We start from the raw sequence: 13,677 nt of genomic DNA on the forward strand, positions 1-13,677 counted from the left end.
AATTGTATGATCATGTGCGTATGTCGACATGTCACTGCAATCTGCTACCTGGCTGTATAGCTACCTATATAGTTGCAGCACCCGTAGGCTGAATGCCATAAATTCATAGATTGATTGAATCGAAATTCTTGAGGCCGCTCAAGTTCCCAGGGCGCTCAAGGTAAGCAAGATGATGTTCTATAGAAACTTTTAAATATATATAAATCGCTAATTTGACCAGCGAATATTATGATTCTCCGTGGGAGCCGTATTCTTGATATCCTGCACCATCTCCCTACTCGCCGTTTCAGCTTCCATGACCTCACGAACGGACTCCATCCTCGATATCCTTTCAAAACTATCTACCCTCAAGATAACACTTTGACGATCGGACGGCAACGACCTGTTCCAACTCCCACTATTGCAACCTAAGGTATCTCCAGACTCCGCTGACCTCCCTCTACTCTCAGGAGCACCATCAGAGTTAAAAGTTCTTTCCACGAGCTCGCTGCTATCCCAGCCACTATTATTCGACCGTCTTCTTTTGAGCAGCGATTTAAAAGCAGGTAAACAACAGACAATGATTCCAACACACTGTTCTAAGGCGCCCCAAGCGTTGATGATACCAATTACGGGTGCGTGATTGGCAGTGACAATGTATGCGACTCTGCTAAGGGATATTATGACTCCTAGAAAACCAACTCCAAACATCATGGTTACTGCATAAAACTTCTGCTTGCTGATCCGTCGGATGAGATATAAAAATGAGAATGGGAAAGCAAAAACTGTATTGTTTGTTAGCAAAATTTCCGACTATTAATATATTTTCTAGAATCCCTCTATCGACCGGGGTACATCGATATGGATATAATACTTACTCAAAATCTCTGTTCCGGCATGCATTCCAATTGTAATGACAAACGGCTTCCGGGAAAAGTATGCGACGCAATAATTCTCAGGAGTGGCATAAACATTCCAATTGTCTGATACCGGAAGGCACCAGAATATGTATATGATGACCCAAGCAAAGTATGTTAAGAAGATTAATAATGTAAGTGCATGCAATGCAAGTCGGTGATATGGGAGCGTCATAGGCTCCACTATTTTGTAATACAATATCAGAATATAAAACTTAACCCCCCACCACGAGCTATAATACGGATATAGCGATGAATAAAGGACTTTAAGAAGTGTTCTCAATCGGTTAGGTTCGAGAAGAGCATATGCCGACAGTGGATCGTTGCGGTTTGGAGATAGATTCATCCGGTCCACACCGTTTATGAGGACGACTGTGACTGTATCGGAGATATTTGCAGCATAGAAACAGATGAGTGTTATTGTGAGGACCCAGTCGCTAAGTTTGAAGCTGAAATGGGGAGGTTGGCCACGGACACCATAGTATCGTATGTAGAAGCGGAGAAGGAAGAAAACAGTGGCAATCCCGGCGAAAACCCATTCTAGGATCTAAAGAAAGTCAGTGTATTTAAATTGAATGGCACGGATTATAAGGGTCTTTTCAGGTGGTTCTACGCATATATTATATATAGTAGGCGGAGTGTGTATCACCGCATCATTATAATATAATGTATTGTAGGGATATACGTACGTTAACGACGATTGGCTTCACCCACCATACCATCACTACATCCAGCGAATGATACCAAACGACCGGTGCCTTAGGTAATATTCAAGATGCAAAAGTTTTCCAAGTTACGTCTATTGTGACGGTCACATTGCAGAAACGGAGTCCACTCTTGGAGATATCAAGATCTGAGATTCTAATGATCGACCGGCCCTAGAGAGAGTATTCCGTGATGCTGATCGAAATTTTAACTGAAAAGGGATTTTTAAACTTGATCGTGTGGGACTTGTGTAACTGGGCCCTTTTATAAGCTTCATGTGATCGTAGATTAATGTCCCTTGAGTGGCCAAACTCTAATCGTCCGTGCATGCATTCATTCCTTTCGCTTGAATAACGTGGCGTTCAAAACCCGAACTCATCCTCATGGTAGGCATCATTGTGGGGGAAATGCCAAGACAAAGGAGTGATAGGACTAATCGTTTCCGTCTGCGGAATATACCGCGCTCACTCTTTCAAGAAGAGTTGCGTAAATGTCACTTGTAGTTCACTCAAAATCGAAAAAAGGGGTGGTACTCCGTAGTTCGGCCGGACCATGAGACGGGATTTTGGGGAAAGTTTAATGGCGTTGCGATAAAACTTTGGCCTGGAAGAACAAGCTTTTGATGGGAGGCAAGCCTAATGTCGGTTAACTGACGGGTCGTATCTTAGTACATGGCCACTCGGCTCAAGCGGATTCTTTTTAAGTACTCCACCGGCCCGTTAGACTGGAAAGCTACACTCTATCAGCGACGATTATTAATTCTCTCTGTGATGTTTCACTAGGCTTTAGAAATACGTATTCTGTCCCTTGAATCGCTCGGCCGAAATCTTAGAATAATGTTGAAGAAAATTAGAATGGAAAGAACAATAGAATTTGGGTACCAGGTAAGGAAACGTTGTCAAAGCGTCTCAGCTTTTCGATCCGAAAACCTTTTGACGAGCGTCTGGCCTATGATTCTGCAGAACTCCAAGACATTTGCATGCCTTGTTCTGGACCTCCATCCTGATTGGCTAAACCTTGGACACATGGCTTCGTAATTAACAAGAATGTGTTTCCTTTGCTCTCAAACGGTCTTCATTGCCAAATCGGATTTTTAATCGAATGTCCCGGGCTGCTCTGGTAACGTTAGCTTAACGCATGTATCTTAGCCCAAGCCATGCAATAAAATCTGAGGGCCAATAAATTGGTAACCGAGTTGTCGTATCGCCACTCCAATCATGGTTGTGGATCAAGTTAATAATACATATTGATATACGATCTAGTCTCGGGGCCAAAAAAATGTTGCTAGGAATTTGAATTTGCATTTCATGAATTCAGGGATATCGCGTGTCTACTGCGACCCGTCAGCCCTGCATCAGCTGCCTTTCCACCGCAGACGATTTCACTCGCGCTTGGGCCTAATACTGTGCATATACTATTGGACGGGCTCACGGTCCCCCCGAGATGACTTAGAGCTATGGTAAGGAACTGGCACCCGGATCCGCGGATGGCCAAGTAATATGCTTAGAAAGATGTGGGCAACCGTATTGATGCTGTAACAGAGTGAATACTTTCAGAATACCAGTAATTATTCTCGTAATTAAAAATTTAAGAATAAGCAAGTATCAATGTTGAGAAATAAACATCTTTGAAAAAAGTATTCTAAACCGAAAAGTCTAAGCACCGCCACTGTTGCATTTTCCGCGTTGCGCCACCGCCACACCTCACATACCCGCGACGCCTCGCGACCAAATCAAAGCTGTGGACCTACTCATCATATCATCTCATCAACCTTAACTTTCAACTTCAACATTCATCATGGACAATATCGGACTACCACCGCCCCCTCCACCTCCTGCAGATGACATCCCTCCACCTCCACCTAGCTTCGATAGTGCGCCCCCTCCCCCTCCACCACCTCCAAGCGATGCCATACCACCACCACCTCCTCCACCTGTGAAGAAGGCGCCGGTGGCACCGAAGAAGACACCGCTTTCTGTTGAAGATTTGCTACGGAAGAAGAAAGCTGCTGATGAAGCGGCAAAGAAAGTATGATTGATCTATTCTATATTTTAAACTATTCAATTCTGATTAATACTGATCGCCGGTTAGCCTAAATTCCTCTCCAAAGCCGAAAGAGAAGCCCTGGCACTAGAACGACGCGCCAAAGAAGTCGAAGCAAAACGACAAGCAGAGGAAGAAAGTCGTAAAGCCTCATTACCCCCTCCACCAACAGCGCCATCACGTCAAAATGGCCACCATACAAATGGAATCCCAAATGGTCCTCGACACCCTCCATCAGGCCCACGAAGTCACAGAGAAAGGGAACGAGAAAGAGGAGACCATAGAGATCCACCGACTGGTCCGGCGTCAATGCGGAATGAGAAATTCCCGATGGCCCCGCCACCTCCACCACCGAGTAAATCGTCGCAAGCTGATCGGAAACGTGATGCAGAGGAGGATGCAGAGGCAAAGGTTATTCGATTACGATACATGGGCGCCGATCTCGATTCCAATAGTTTGAATAAGAAGAAGAGGAGAAAGACATCAGAGCGAAAGTTTACATTTGAATGGGGTGCAGAGGAGGATACATCTCAAGATTACAATCCGATCTATGCGAACAGATCTGAGGCCAAGTTCTTCGGTAGGGGCAGGCTAGGAGGTTTCGCTGAGACGGATAGATCGACAAAGCAGTATGCTGCAGCTTTAGAAAGCCGTGGCGACGCCGAAGAGCGAAGACGAGCGAGAGAATTGGTAGAAATGGATAGGAAGAAGCGAGAGAACTTGAGTTGGAGCGACAAACATTGGAGCGAAAAGCCGTTGGATATGATGAAGGAAAGAGACTGGCGTATCTTCAAAGAAGATTTCAATATCTCCACCAAGGGTCAGTATCACCTCCCCGCTATCCTACAGCTAATTATGCTAATTTTCATTTTTATAGGCGGCGGAATCCCTAATCCCATGCGCTCCTGGAAGGAGTCGTCTCTCCCTCAAGTCCTGCTCGACGTAATCCACAGCGTCGGCTACAAAGACCCCTCCCCAATCCAACGTGCAGCCATCCCAATCGCCCTTCGTTCCCGAGACGTAATTGGTGTCGCCGTTACTGGTTCCGGTAAAACAGCATCCTTCATTCTCCCATTACTAGTCTACATCAAAGATCTCCCTCCTCTCGACAATATCACGAAACATGATGGTCCTTACGCCATGATCCTCGCGCCAACTCGTGAACTTGCCCAGCAAATCGAAGTCGAAGCCGCGAAATTCGCAGATCCGCTTAATTTCCGATGTGTGAGTATCGTCGGTGGACACAGTATCGAAGAACAAAGTTACTCGCTGAAGGACGGCGCGGAAATTGTTATCGCTACACCCGGTAGATTGCTCGACTGTCTCGAACGTCGAGTGCTCGTATTGTCGCAATGTTGCTACGTGATTATGGACGAAGCAGACCGAATGATAGATCTCGGGTTCGAGGATCCTGTCAATAGAATTCTGGAGTCCTTACCGGTATCAAATGTTAAACCCGATACGGAGGACGCAGAGAACCCGGTCGAGATGTCAAAGATCATTGGTGGTAAAGAAAGATACAGACAGACAATGATGTACACAGCTACTATGCCTCCGGCGATTGAACGTATAGCACGAAAATATCTTCGCAGGCCTGCTATAGTTACTATTGGTAACGCAGGAGAAGCTGTGGATACAGTTGAACAACGGGTAGAATTTGTCGCTGGCGAAGACAGAAGGAAGAAGAGGCTCCTCGAGATTCTTAACTCAGCAATGTATGCACCCCCTATTATCGTATTCGTCAACATCAAGCGCAATTGCGACATGGTGGCTAGGGATTTGAAACATGCTGGTTGGACGGCAGTTACATTGCATGGTTCCAAGAGTCAGGAACAGCGTGAGGCGGCTCTACAACAGTTACGGCAGCACCAAGCGGATGTCCTCGTTGCTACTGATTTGGCAGGTAGAGGTATCGATGTCCCCGATGTTAGTTTGGTAGTGAACTTTAACATGGCGACGAACATTGAGAGTTATACCCACAGAATTGGTAGAACGGGTAGAGCTGGAAAGAGCGGTGTGGCGATTACGTTCTTGGGATCGGAAGACAACGATGTGATGTATGATTTGAAGCAGATGCTCCAGAAGAGCTCGATCAGCAAATTACCAGATGAGGTATGGAGACTTCTCCCCCAAAGGCGCCAGTTTTGGCCCCCTATAAATTGGACAAAAAATGGGTGTAAGATGCTAACATTGGTGCTTTCACAGTTGCGACGACACGAGGCGGCACAACAAAGAAGTCAGAGGAGTATGACGATGAGGTCAAAGCCAACTAAGGATAAAGAAGGAGATGTTGATATGCCATTGATGAGGGACGCCGCAACAGGAAGAGCCTGGGGGACATGAGCCGAATACTTTAGGATGACAGTAGATATCGGTACACCATTTACACTTTACGTTCTAGAATTTGGGGCGCATATATTAAGCCGGGCCGTTTATCTATATACCCGGTGGGTTTGAAAGTACTTGGGATCAACCTATTTTGCCATTGTTTCTTTCTCTCTCGTGCCTAGTATAATACTCGTGCTATCTTACAAGTCCACATTGATCACTGAGAAAATCACCTCCCCAATTGCAAAGGAGCCCACCAGAATTAAAGCCAGAGAATGCGATACCTGTGTGGACGCCGGAATAAAATGCTTCGAACCCAGTTTTTGCGAGGGAATCATAAGTAGCGGTGGAAAAAAATTTAAAAAAAAACCTCTACTCTTTAAAAAAAACGCCCTGCTTGGCGCTGGTTCACTCTATTTCTTAGTATAGTTTAGTGAGCTTCCGCTGGGGCTTTGTAGGATGCAAGCTCCTTCAAAGATTCACCGATGATCTTGAGGGATTGATCGATTTCCTCCTCGGTGATGACTAGTGGTGGAGCCAATCTGATGATGTTTTCATGGGTTGGTTTGGCCTAGGTAAAAAGAAACTAGAGTTAGCACAACCTGTTTTTCATTGATTGAAGGAAGTACTTCCGGGATATAAACTCACTAGCAACCCCTTCTCCTTCATCAGAAGGCACAAATCCCACGCACGACGTCCATTCGTCTGAGTTTCATCCACAATAATAGCATTCAACAAACCCTTTCCTCTAATCGTGCTAATAATCGGACTCTTAAGATCCTTCAACCCTTGTCTGAACCTCTCACCAAGAACAGCAGCTCTCTCAGTCAATCCTTCGTCTCTTACAACTTCCAAAGCCGCAATAGCGACTGCGCATCCCAATGGATTTCCACCATATGTGGAACCGTGAGTTCCAGGTTCAACGCAGAGCATGACTTCCTTGTTTGCTAGAACTGCAGAGACAGGGTATGCACCGCCAGAAATGGCTTTTCCGAGGAGGACGAGATCTGGTTTGACATTTGAGTGTTCGACACAGAGGAGTTTTCCTGTTCTTGCGATACCGGTTTGGATCTCATCGGCAATAAATAGGACTTTATGCTTTTTGCATAGTGCATGCACCTTTGTAAGATAATCGTCGTCCGGAACGACAATACCGGCTTCACCTTGAATAGGTTCTACCAAGAACGCCGCAATCTTTTCTCCATGGGTATTGAAAGCTTCCTCCAAATCTCCAATATTATTATACCTAAGCGGTTTATTCGTTCCCGGAATTGTAGGTCCTACGTTTGGAAGATAAGGTCCATAATTCTCGCGAGATTCAGGGTCGGTAGACATGGAGATAGCACCGAAGGTTCGACCGTGGAAGTTTTCGGTCACGGCGAGGACGATGGCTTCGTTCTCTGGGATTTTCTTGACCTTGTAACCCCATTTTCTAGCGATTTTGATACCGGTTTCGACGGCTTCGGCTCCCGTGTTCATGGGGAGGATCATGTCGTAACCGAAGTATTCGGTTGCGAATTTGGCGAATAGGGGGAAGACGTCATTGTAGAATGCGCGGGAGGAGAGGGTTAGTCGCTGGGCTTGCTGGACTAGAGCGTTGACAATCTAGATATTGTAGAATTTGGATGTCAGAAGAAAGTTGCTTAATATTAACCCATAAAAGGCGTCCTTTGTGTGACACGAAATGCAATATTATGCCCCACTTAAGAAGCTCCCCCGGCCCCACTCGCAATATCCGATATTAAAGTATAGAAATCACACGGTGGAGGTACAGGTACACACCTTAGGATGGCAATGTCCCTGATTGACTGCCGAATACGCGCTGAGGAAGTCAAGGTACTCCTTGTCTTCGGGATCCCACACTTTACACCCCTTTGCACGGGAGAACACCATAGGTAGCGGGTGGTAGTTATGTGCGGCATATTTGTCCTCATACTCGATTGCCTGACTGGTGGACGAGGCATGGAAGGACTTTGTGGAGCCTGATTGTGAGGAGGGCTGTGCACTGCCCGGGGTGGATTGCGTTGCAGCTGGCGGCATTGTGGGAAGCGAAATGAAGAGGGCCTGATGGGACTCAAGCGATCGAACCAAGCAAGTGGGTGAGATATGCGGGATGTGTAGTAGAAGTAAGTATCAATTAAGTTAAAAGATATCAAGAAGTCTGGGGATCTTTCGAAGCCCGGGGTAGCGAAAGATGGGCTTTTTAGACAAAGCTAAGGCTCAAGTAAGTTTGCTTATTAAACTTGTGGAGATGATCCACCCCTTGTGAGTAGAAGATATGGATAATGGATGGATAGATAGACAGATAGATAATTTGTTCAAAAAAAGATAGAAAGAGATAAACTCGCGCCAGACAGGACAGGCACCCCAGCCCATTATATATAGGCCCCGGAGAAGAGGGTCCAAGAGGAGCCAATTGCAAGACTTCCAATTGTCCTTCTTGTTCCCTATATCCGCTCGAGGAAAAAGTAAGCCGTGAATAACCCCCCCTGTTTGATATAGCACACACTACATTCCGCCAGCCATATTCGGGGTCCCGTGACGGCTTTTTCGGCCATCGAATTGTCCAAGTTGTCTCGGTTCTCGTCTAACCTTGCGCTTAGCGTCAACTTGTTATCTGACATGTCCGCTAAAGTTGAGTCCACGCGATCGGAACTCCCGCCTGGTTCAACGTGTTACGTACAAACTTTTGGGGTGGGCTCCGACGCTATCTTTTTTGGCTCTAGGTATGTGCATCTTGTTTTTGCCTGACACTACTTCCGTACCGTGTTCATTGGCGGGGGCGGTTGATGGCTGATGGGGCTAACCAAGCTAAAAGTTAGAGCTGGTTTAAGGTTGTTTGCAACTGCAACCTGTTTTTCTTTTAGTTTTTTTTTTGGTCTTAGCTGGTTAAGCTTCCTAGTCTGGGGGTCGCTTCCTGGCGTTCACAACCAGACTATAAGCTTCCAGGCTAACGAGTCTCAAGCTTGCGGTTAGTTATTTGGTAATTGTACTCCGTACTCTTCTCAGGGATGCACACTTACGAGCAATGTATACGTACTTCAAAATTGGAGGAGTCGACAGCTGCAGAACACTGACACGGACCGATGACATGAAACGCAGACATACACGTGGGGGTTAAGTTCTTTGTGTTGCAGGGAGGTCCTCATCCCTGTGCGACCTAAATGGAACCTGCAACAGTCAACGCACCTCTATCTCCATAACGGACCGTATCTACAGGTATCTACAGGTATCAACAGGGTACCCCTACGTACAACTGCCATGTACTATCATGGTGGTACACTTCGTATTGAATACGGTACCGGTATCTACTCAATACGTAATATAATGCTGCCGACTCATGACAGGGTCCTATGAGGCTTTGTGTTACAAAAACAGCCATGTTATTACTTTTAACTAAATTGATAAACCCATTCCTTATACGTAAACCCTCGGGTAGGGGGCTATGTCATCAAGTATGTGTAATAGTAGAGTACTTGAGATTCAGCATCTCACGCTTTTCATTGCTTTCCTAGCAATAGCTATAGCCATAGGCCCTCCTCATAGGTATATCTATTACCCATGAATAATAAACATTTTATATTATATGTATATGCATAACGGCCATTATCAAACTCCATCGACCCTTCTTCTTTAGTGTGGGGTGAAGTATCTAGTTCAGATAGCCCTCACTCTTCAACCACTCCTTAACATCCTCCCTATCTCTCTTCAACCAACTGGCCTTCGCCTTGACGGAATCCAAAGCTTGCGCTAGACCCTTATCGAATCCCTTGGTGTTGCGGGTGTTGAAGAATGCCTCAACATCTGCAATCTGTTCTTCACTAGTGAAGCTGCTGGTCACGATCTGGACGATGCTACCGAGCATGCCGAGACCGGGTGGGAGCTTCTTCTCAAGGATATCCCAGCTATCCTTAGCCCATTGCCAGAGAGCTGTGATACCTTCCTCGTGTCCACGGAGCCCAGCGAGTGGCAAGTAAATATCCTGCTCCTTGACGTGCTCGGAGAGCGAGAGGGCGAGGGTCTCCTTGATGCACTGTGGGTCCTTAGAACGGCCGAGAGCACGGAGGGCCGTGTTTCGCTCGTCGCTGTTGGCACCGGTATCATACGCAGCTCGGACGACCTCCCATTCCTTCCTGCCTCCATTCTTCAACACAATAGCATAGACGGAGCTTCGAAGGTTTGGGTGGATGGCAGATTTATCGCCCGAGGTGAACTTGGCGAACATGTCTTGAGCAGCCTTGACGACGCTGTATTGTACCATCGTTAATATTGTTCCGTGGGAGCTACATAGGGTAGAACTTACGCTTCATCACCGCTCATACCAGCGCTGCCGAAAGCCAAAGCCTTGAACTGTTGGAGAATATGGTCATCCTTCTCGCTGAACTCCCAGCCAAGTTCATGTGCAAGCTTCGACACGATCTTGTTGTTGAAAGCCTTGAGACCATCCTTGACTTCAGTTGGCTCGAACACCCAGGCGCCCCTGATGGTTCCAACTCGGTTCAAGATCTCGCTCCAGACGACGTACTCTTTCTCTTCTGTGAATCCCTTGACAAGAGTAAGGAACCCGCTGGTCTTCTGGTGCCCACTGGCAACCAAAGCACCAGCATCGGCAACCATACCCGTTCGATCCTCAACAGTCAAGAGCCCCTGCTTAGCAGCCTCACCCAATTTAGCGAGTCTATCGGCTGGGTAGAGAGTTCTGTAGATACCAGAGTGGTTGGAGTTGATCTTGTAAAACTCCTTGTCGACCTTAACTTCCTTCTCCCTCTCAGTTAATAGAACATCCTCAACACCGGCCTTGGTCTTCAAGCCCAAGACAATAGGATACAGAGTCTCATCTTCCTCAGGCTTAACATCTGCTGTCCTCAAGAATCTGTTTTGCTTAACTTGGATACCGTTGTCAGTTTCAGTAACGCTAACGACGGGGTGTCCAATGTGTCGAGTCCAGACATCCATCATGTGGCTGATATCCTTTCCAGAAGCCTCGCTGAGAGCCGCCCATAGATCACTAGTGACGGTATTCTTGTATGCGTGCTTCTTCAAGTACTTCCTGATACCTTCCATGAAGACATCCTCACCAATATATTGGCTGACCATGCGAAGAACGCAGCTACCCTTGGAGTAAGAGATAGCATCGAAGATCTGGTTGATCTCGGAAATCTTCTTAACTGGAACCTCAATTGGGTGAGAGCTTCTTAGGGAGTCGAGCGAAAGAGCTGATTGCAAGTTATCGGCGACATACGACTCCCAAACCTTCCACTCTGGGTAGAATACATTGCAAGAGTACCAACTCATCCAGGTAGCGAAACCTTCGTTGAGCCAAAGACCATCCCAGAAGTCCATGGTAACCAGGTTACCGAACCACTGATGGGCAAGTTCGTGCTGAACGACCTCGGCAACTCTTTGTTTGGTGCTGGCACCAGAGGTGGTCTCATCGAAGAGGAGATCCACGACCCGGTATGTGACCAAACCCCAGTTCTCCATAGCTCCGGCGGAGAAATCTGGAATAGCAACCATGTCCATCTTCGGCAAAGGGTATGGGGAATCGAAAGTCTTCTCATAGAAGTCGAGGGTCTTGGCTGCAAGGTCCAAGCTGAACTTTCCAAGCTTGGCAGACTCCTCGCTGGTAGCATAGACTCTGACAGGAAGTCTAAATTCATTGGTTTCAATGTAGTGGAGGTCACCGACGATGAAGGCTACCAAATATGTCGACATGAGAGGAGAAGGTGCAAATAGATGCACAGTCTTCCCATTAATCTTGCCACTAGAGTCGACCTCGTTCATGTTGGAAAGACAGGTCAAGTGTGGTTCTGCGACCAAAGAAACCTCGAAAGTGGCTTTCAGTCCGGGCTCGTCAAAGCATGGGAAGGCCTTGCGACAGTCTGTCGGCTCCATCTGGGTGGTAGCCAGGTATTTTGTCTTCCCATCCTTGTCCTTGTAAGATGAGCGATAGAAACCAGCCATGTTATTGTTCAAGTTACCGGTGAAGGCGATCTCAAGAGAGGCGGTGGTGCCAGCCTTGAGGGTTTGCTGGAAGTCAAAGGTGGCTGTTTGAAGGTCCTCATTGTACCTGAAATTGGATTAATATCCGTATTATCTGACTTGGAATATAGAGTATAACATACTTGACATCATCAGCGGACAATGCACCGATTTGATCTTCCTGGTCGCGCTTGAAGAGCTTTGCCGAGTGGATTTTGATTTCGGTGGTGTTAACGACAACCTCGGTGGTGTCTTCGACGATGTCCAAACTAAAAAAGTGATCAATTGTATCGCCATTAGCAAATGGCCACACTATGATTAAGTATAAAATGATAAGGGAGAACATACGCAACGATCACAGTTCCATCGAAAGTGAATGCTTTGTGTTCACCACGCGAATCTGTAGAATCTTCAAAGAAAGGCTCAAGCTGGATCTTGTAAGCTGATGGCTTGATAGCCTTTGGAAGGACTTCACGGCCCTGAGTGACATCGATGCTGGAAGCCACATCGCCTCCTGGCATGAGTGACTGGCACATATTGTGACGACGGGACGAGCAGAGCCTTGCCTGCTGCCTAGATAAGAATCTATAAGAGGGTTTGGTAGACCTGGTGGTAGTGGTGGTAAGAGGAGTCCGAGATTGTGACTGGGAGTGGGAAGGAGAGGAGGAGGAGGAGGAGGAGTAAATGTATGATGGAGTCGTGACAGTGGAAATAAGTCTGGTCGTCGACGCGGGGACAGCCAAGCTTTTATATCGGCGGGCGGGACAACCTGCTGCTAATCAGCAACAAACACCACCACCGACGTGGGACAGTTAACTCACCACAGACCGGACGGCTTCTGGAAAGAGAAGCTAACGTCCTTCTCAGAAGGGCAGCTTGGTTGGTCATTCACTCTGCTCTTATTCCCGCACTCGACTGTTTCAATTCACTCGCTTTGGATATCTGCTGCTATGCTGGCAATTTAGACGGTGTAATTGTTACTCGATTCAATTGACAAATGGCTGGTGGATCGAATATCAATTGGAGGACCGGTTTTGCTCCGTCAGCACTTCACAGTCGACGCGGTGGGCCTGTACGTAAGTCAAAGGATATGCACTCTATTCTTCTATCAAGAAAATTAAAAATGGACAAGGAAAAAGACTTTTCTAACTTCGGAGTGGGGCGAGACTTGCCTTGCAGGAAAACCCGTCAAACGCGAGCTATGGTGCTAAGGAAAGGACGGTTAGTCAAGGCTGTCAAAGACACGAATTGAATACACCTTTCCAGCAGACAAACGCATATGCAAATGCACAAAAGATCGCTGGAATGTAAAATCCTTTTCTGTCTGCACATATGACTGGAAGGCCTTTCGCGGTCAGCTGCAATGCGGCCAGGGTTCTGCCGAGGACCCTCGACCGCCCCGGCACAAAGGCAGCGTTTGTCCCGGCCGGGTGTCGACGATACCCCGGCCTTCCATTCCAACAATGCTACCACTTTCTGCTTTTGACGATATCTTCAAGGACTGCCGTCTTGAGGAGGACCGATGCCTGGTATCGCCATATACTGAACTAGACGGCCCAAGTAAAGTCAAACTGTGGTAGTTGGATATCTTGCATATCAAACACCGGGTCTTGAAAATATCAATATCCAATACTTCGTGCCTTCAAGGCCGGATAACGAATGCAGAATAGCCCCACTTTGTCTTGAGGTGGGGTCTATGGGACGTCACTACCCCGCATATGGC

The 13,677-nt window shown here is 47.0% G+C and overlaps 4 protein-coding genes across 4 annotated transcripts; 1 reads left to right on the forward strand and 3 right to left on the reverse strand.

Moving 5' to 3' along the window:
- Positions 1 to 207: 207 nt before the first annotated feature.
- Positions 208 to 693, reverse strand: AOL_s00076g86 (uncharacterized protein; the record flags this gene model as incomplete). Its single annotated transcript, XM_011122639.1, has 1 exon — positions 208 to 693. The coding sequence occupies one exon, from the start codon at positions 691 to 693 to the stop codon at positions 208 to 210; it is 486 nt and encodes a 161-aa protein (XP_011120941.1).
- A 2,705-nt stretch (positions 694 to 3,398) lies between these two features.
- AOL_s00076g87 (uncharacterized protein) lies at positions 3,399 to 5,987 on the forward strand (the record flags this gene model as incomplete). Its single annotated transcript, XM_011122640.1, has 4 exons — positions 3,399 to 3,629; positions 3,693 to 4,464; positions 4,522 to 5,756; positions 5,850 to 5,987. The coding sequence occupies 4 exons, from the start codon at positions 3,399 to 3,401 to the stop codon at positions 5,985 to 5,987; spliced, it is 2,376 nt and encodes a 791-aa protein (XP_011120942.1).
- A 415-nt stretch (positions 5,988 to 6,402) lies between these two features.
- On the reverse strand, positions 6,403 to 8,012 carry AOL_s00076g88 (uncharacterized protein; the record flags this gene model as incomplete). The annotated part of the gene is made up of 3 exons (XM_011122641.1): positions 6,403 to 6,543; positions 6,621 to 7,577; positions 7,755 to 8,012. 3 exons carry the CDS (start codon positions 8,010 to 8,012, stop codon positions 6,403 to 6,405), a joined length of 1,356 nt encoding a protein of 451 aa, XP_011120943.1.
- A 1,612-nt stretch (positions 8,013 to 9,624) lies between these two features.
- Positions 9,625 to 12,490, reverse strand: AOL_s00076g89 (uncharacterized protein; the record flags this gene model as incomplete). The annotated part of the gene is made up of 4 exons (XM_011122642.1): positions 9,625 to 10,219; positions 10,276 to 12,042; positions 12,098 to 12,223; positions 12,303 to 12,490. The coding sequence occupies 4 exons, from the start codon at positions 12,488 to 12,490 to the stop codon at positions 9,625 to 9,627; spliced, it is 2,676 nt and encodes an 891-aa protein (XP_011120944.1).
- Positions 12,491 to 13,677: the final 1,187 nt, after the last annotated feature.

The sequence above is a fragment of the Orbilia oligospora genome (genome assembly GCF_000225545.1).
Source record: "Orbilia oligospora ATCC 24927 unplaced genomic scaffold scaffold00076, whole genome shotgun sequence".
In the NCBI taxonomy this organism is placed as follows: Eukaryota; Fungi; Ascomycota; class Orbiliomycetes; order Orbiliales; family Orbiliaceae; genus Orbilia; species Orbilia oligospora.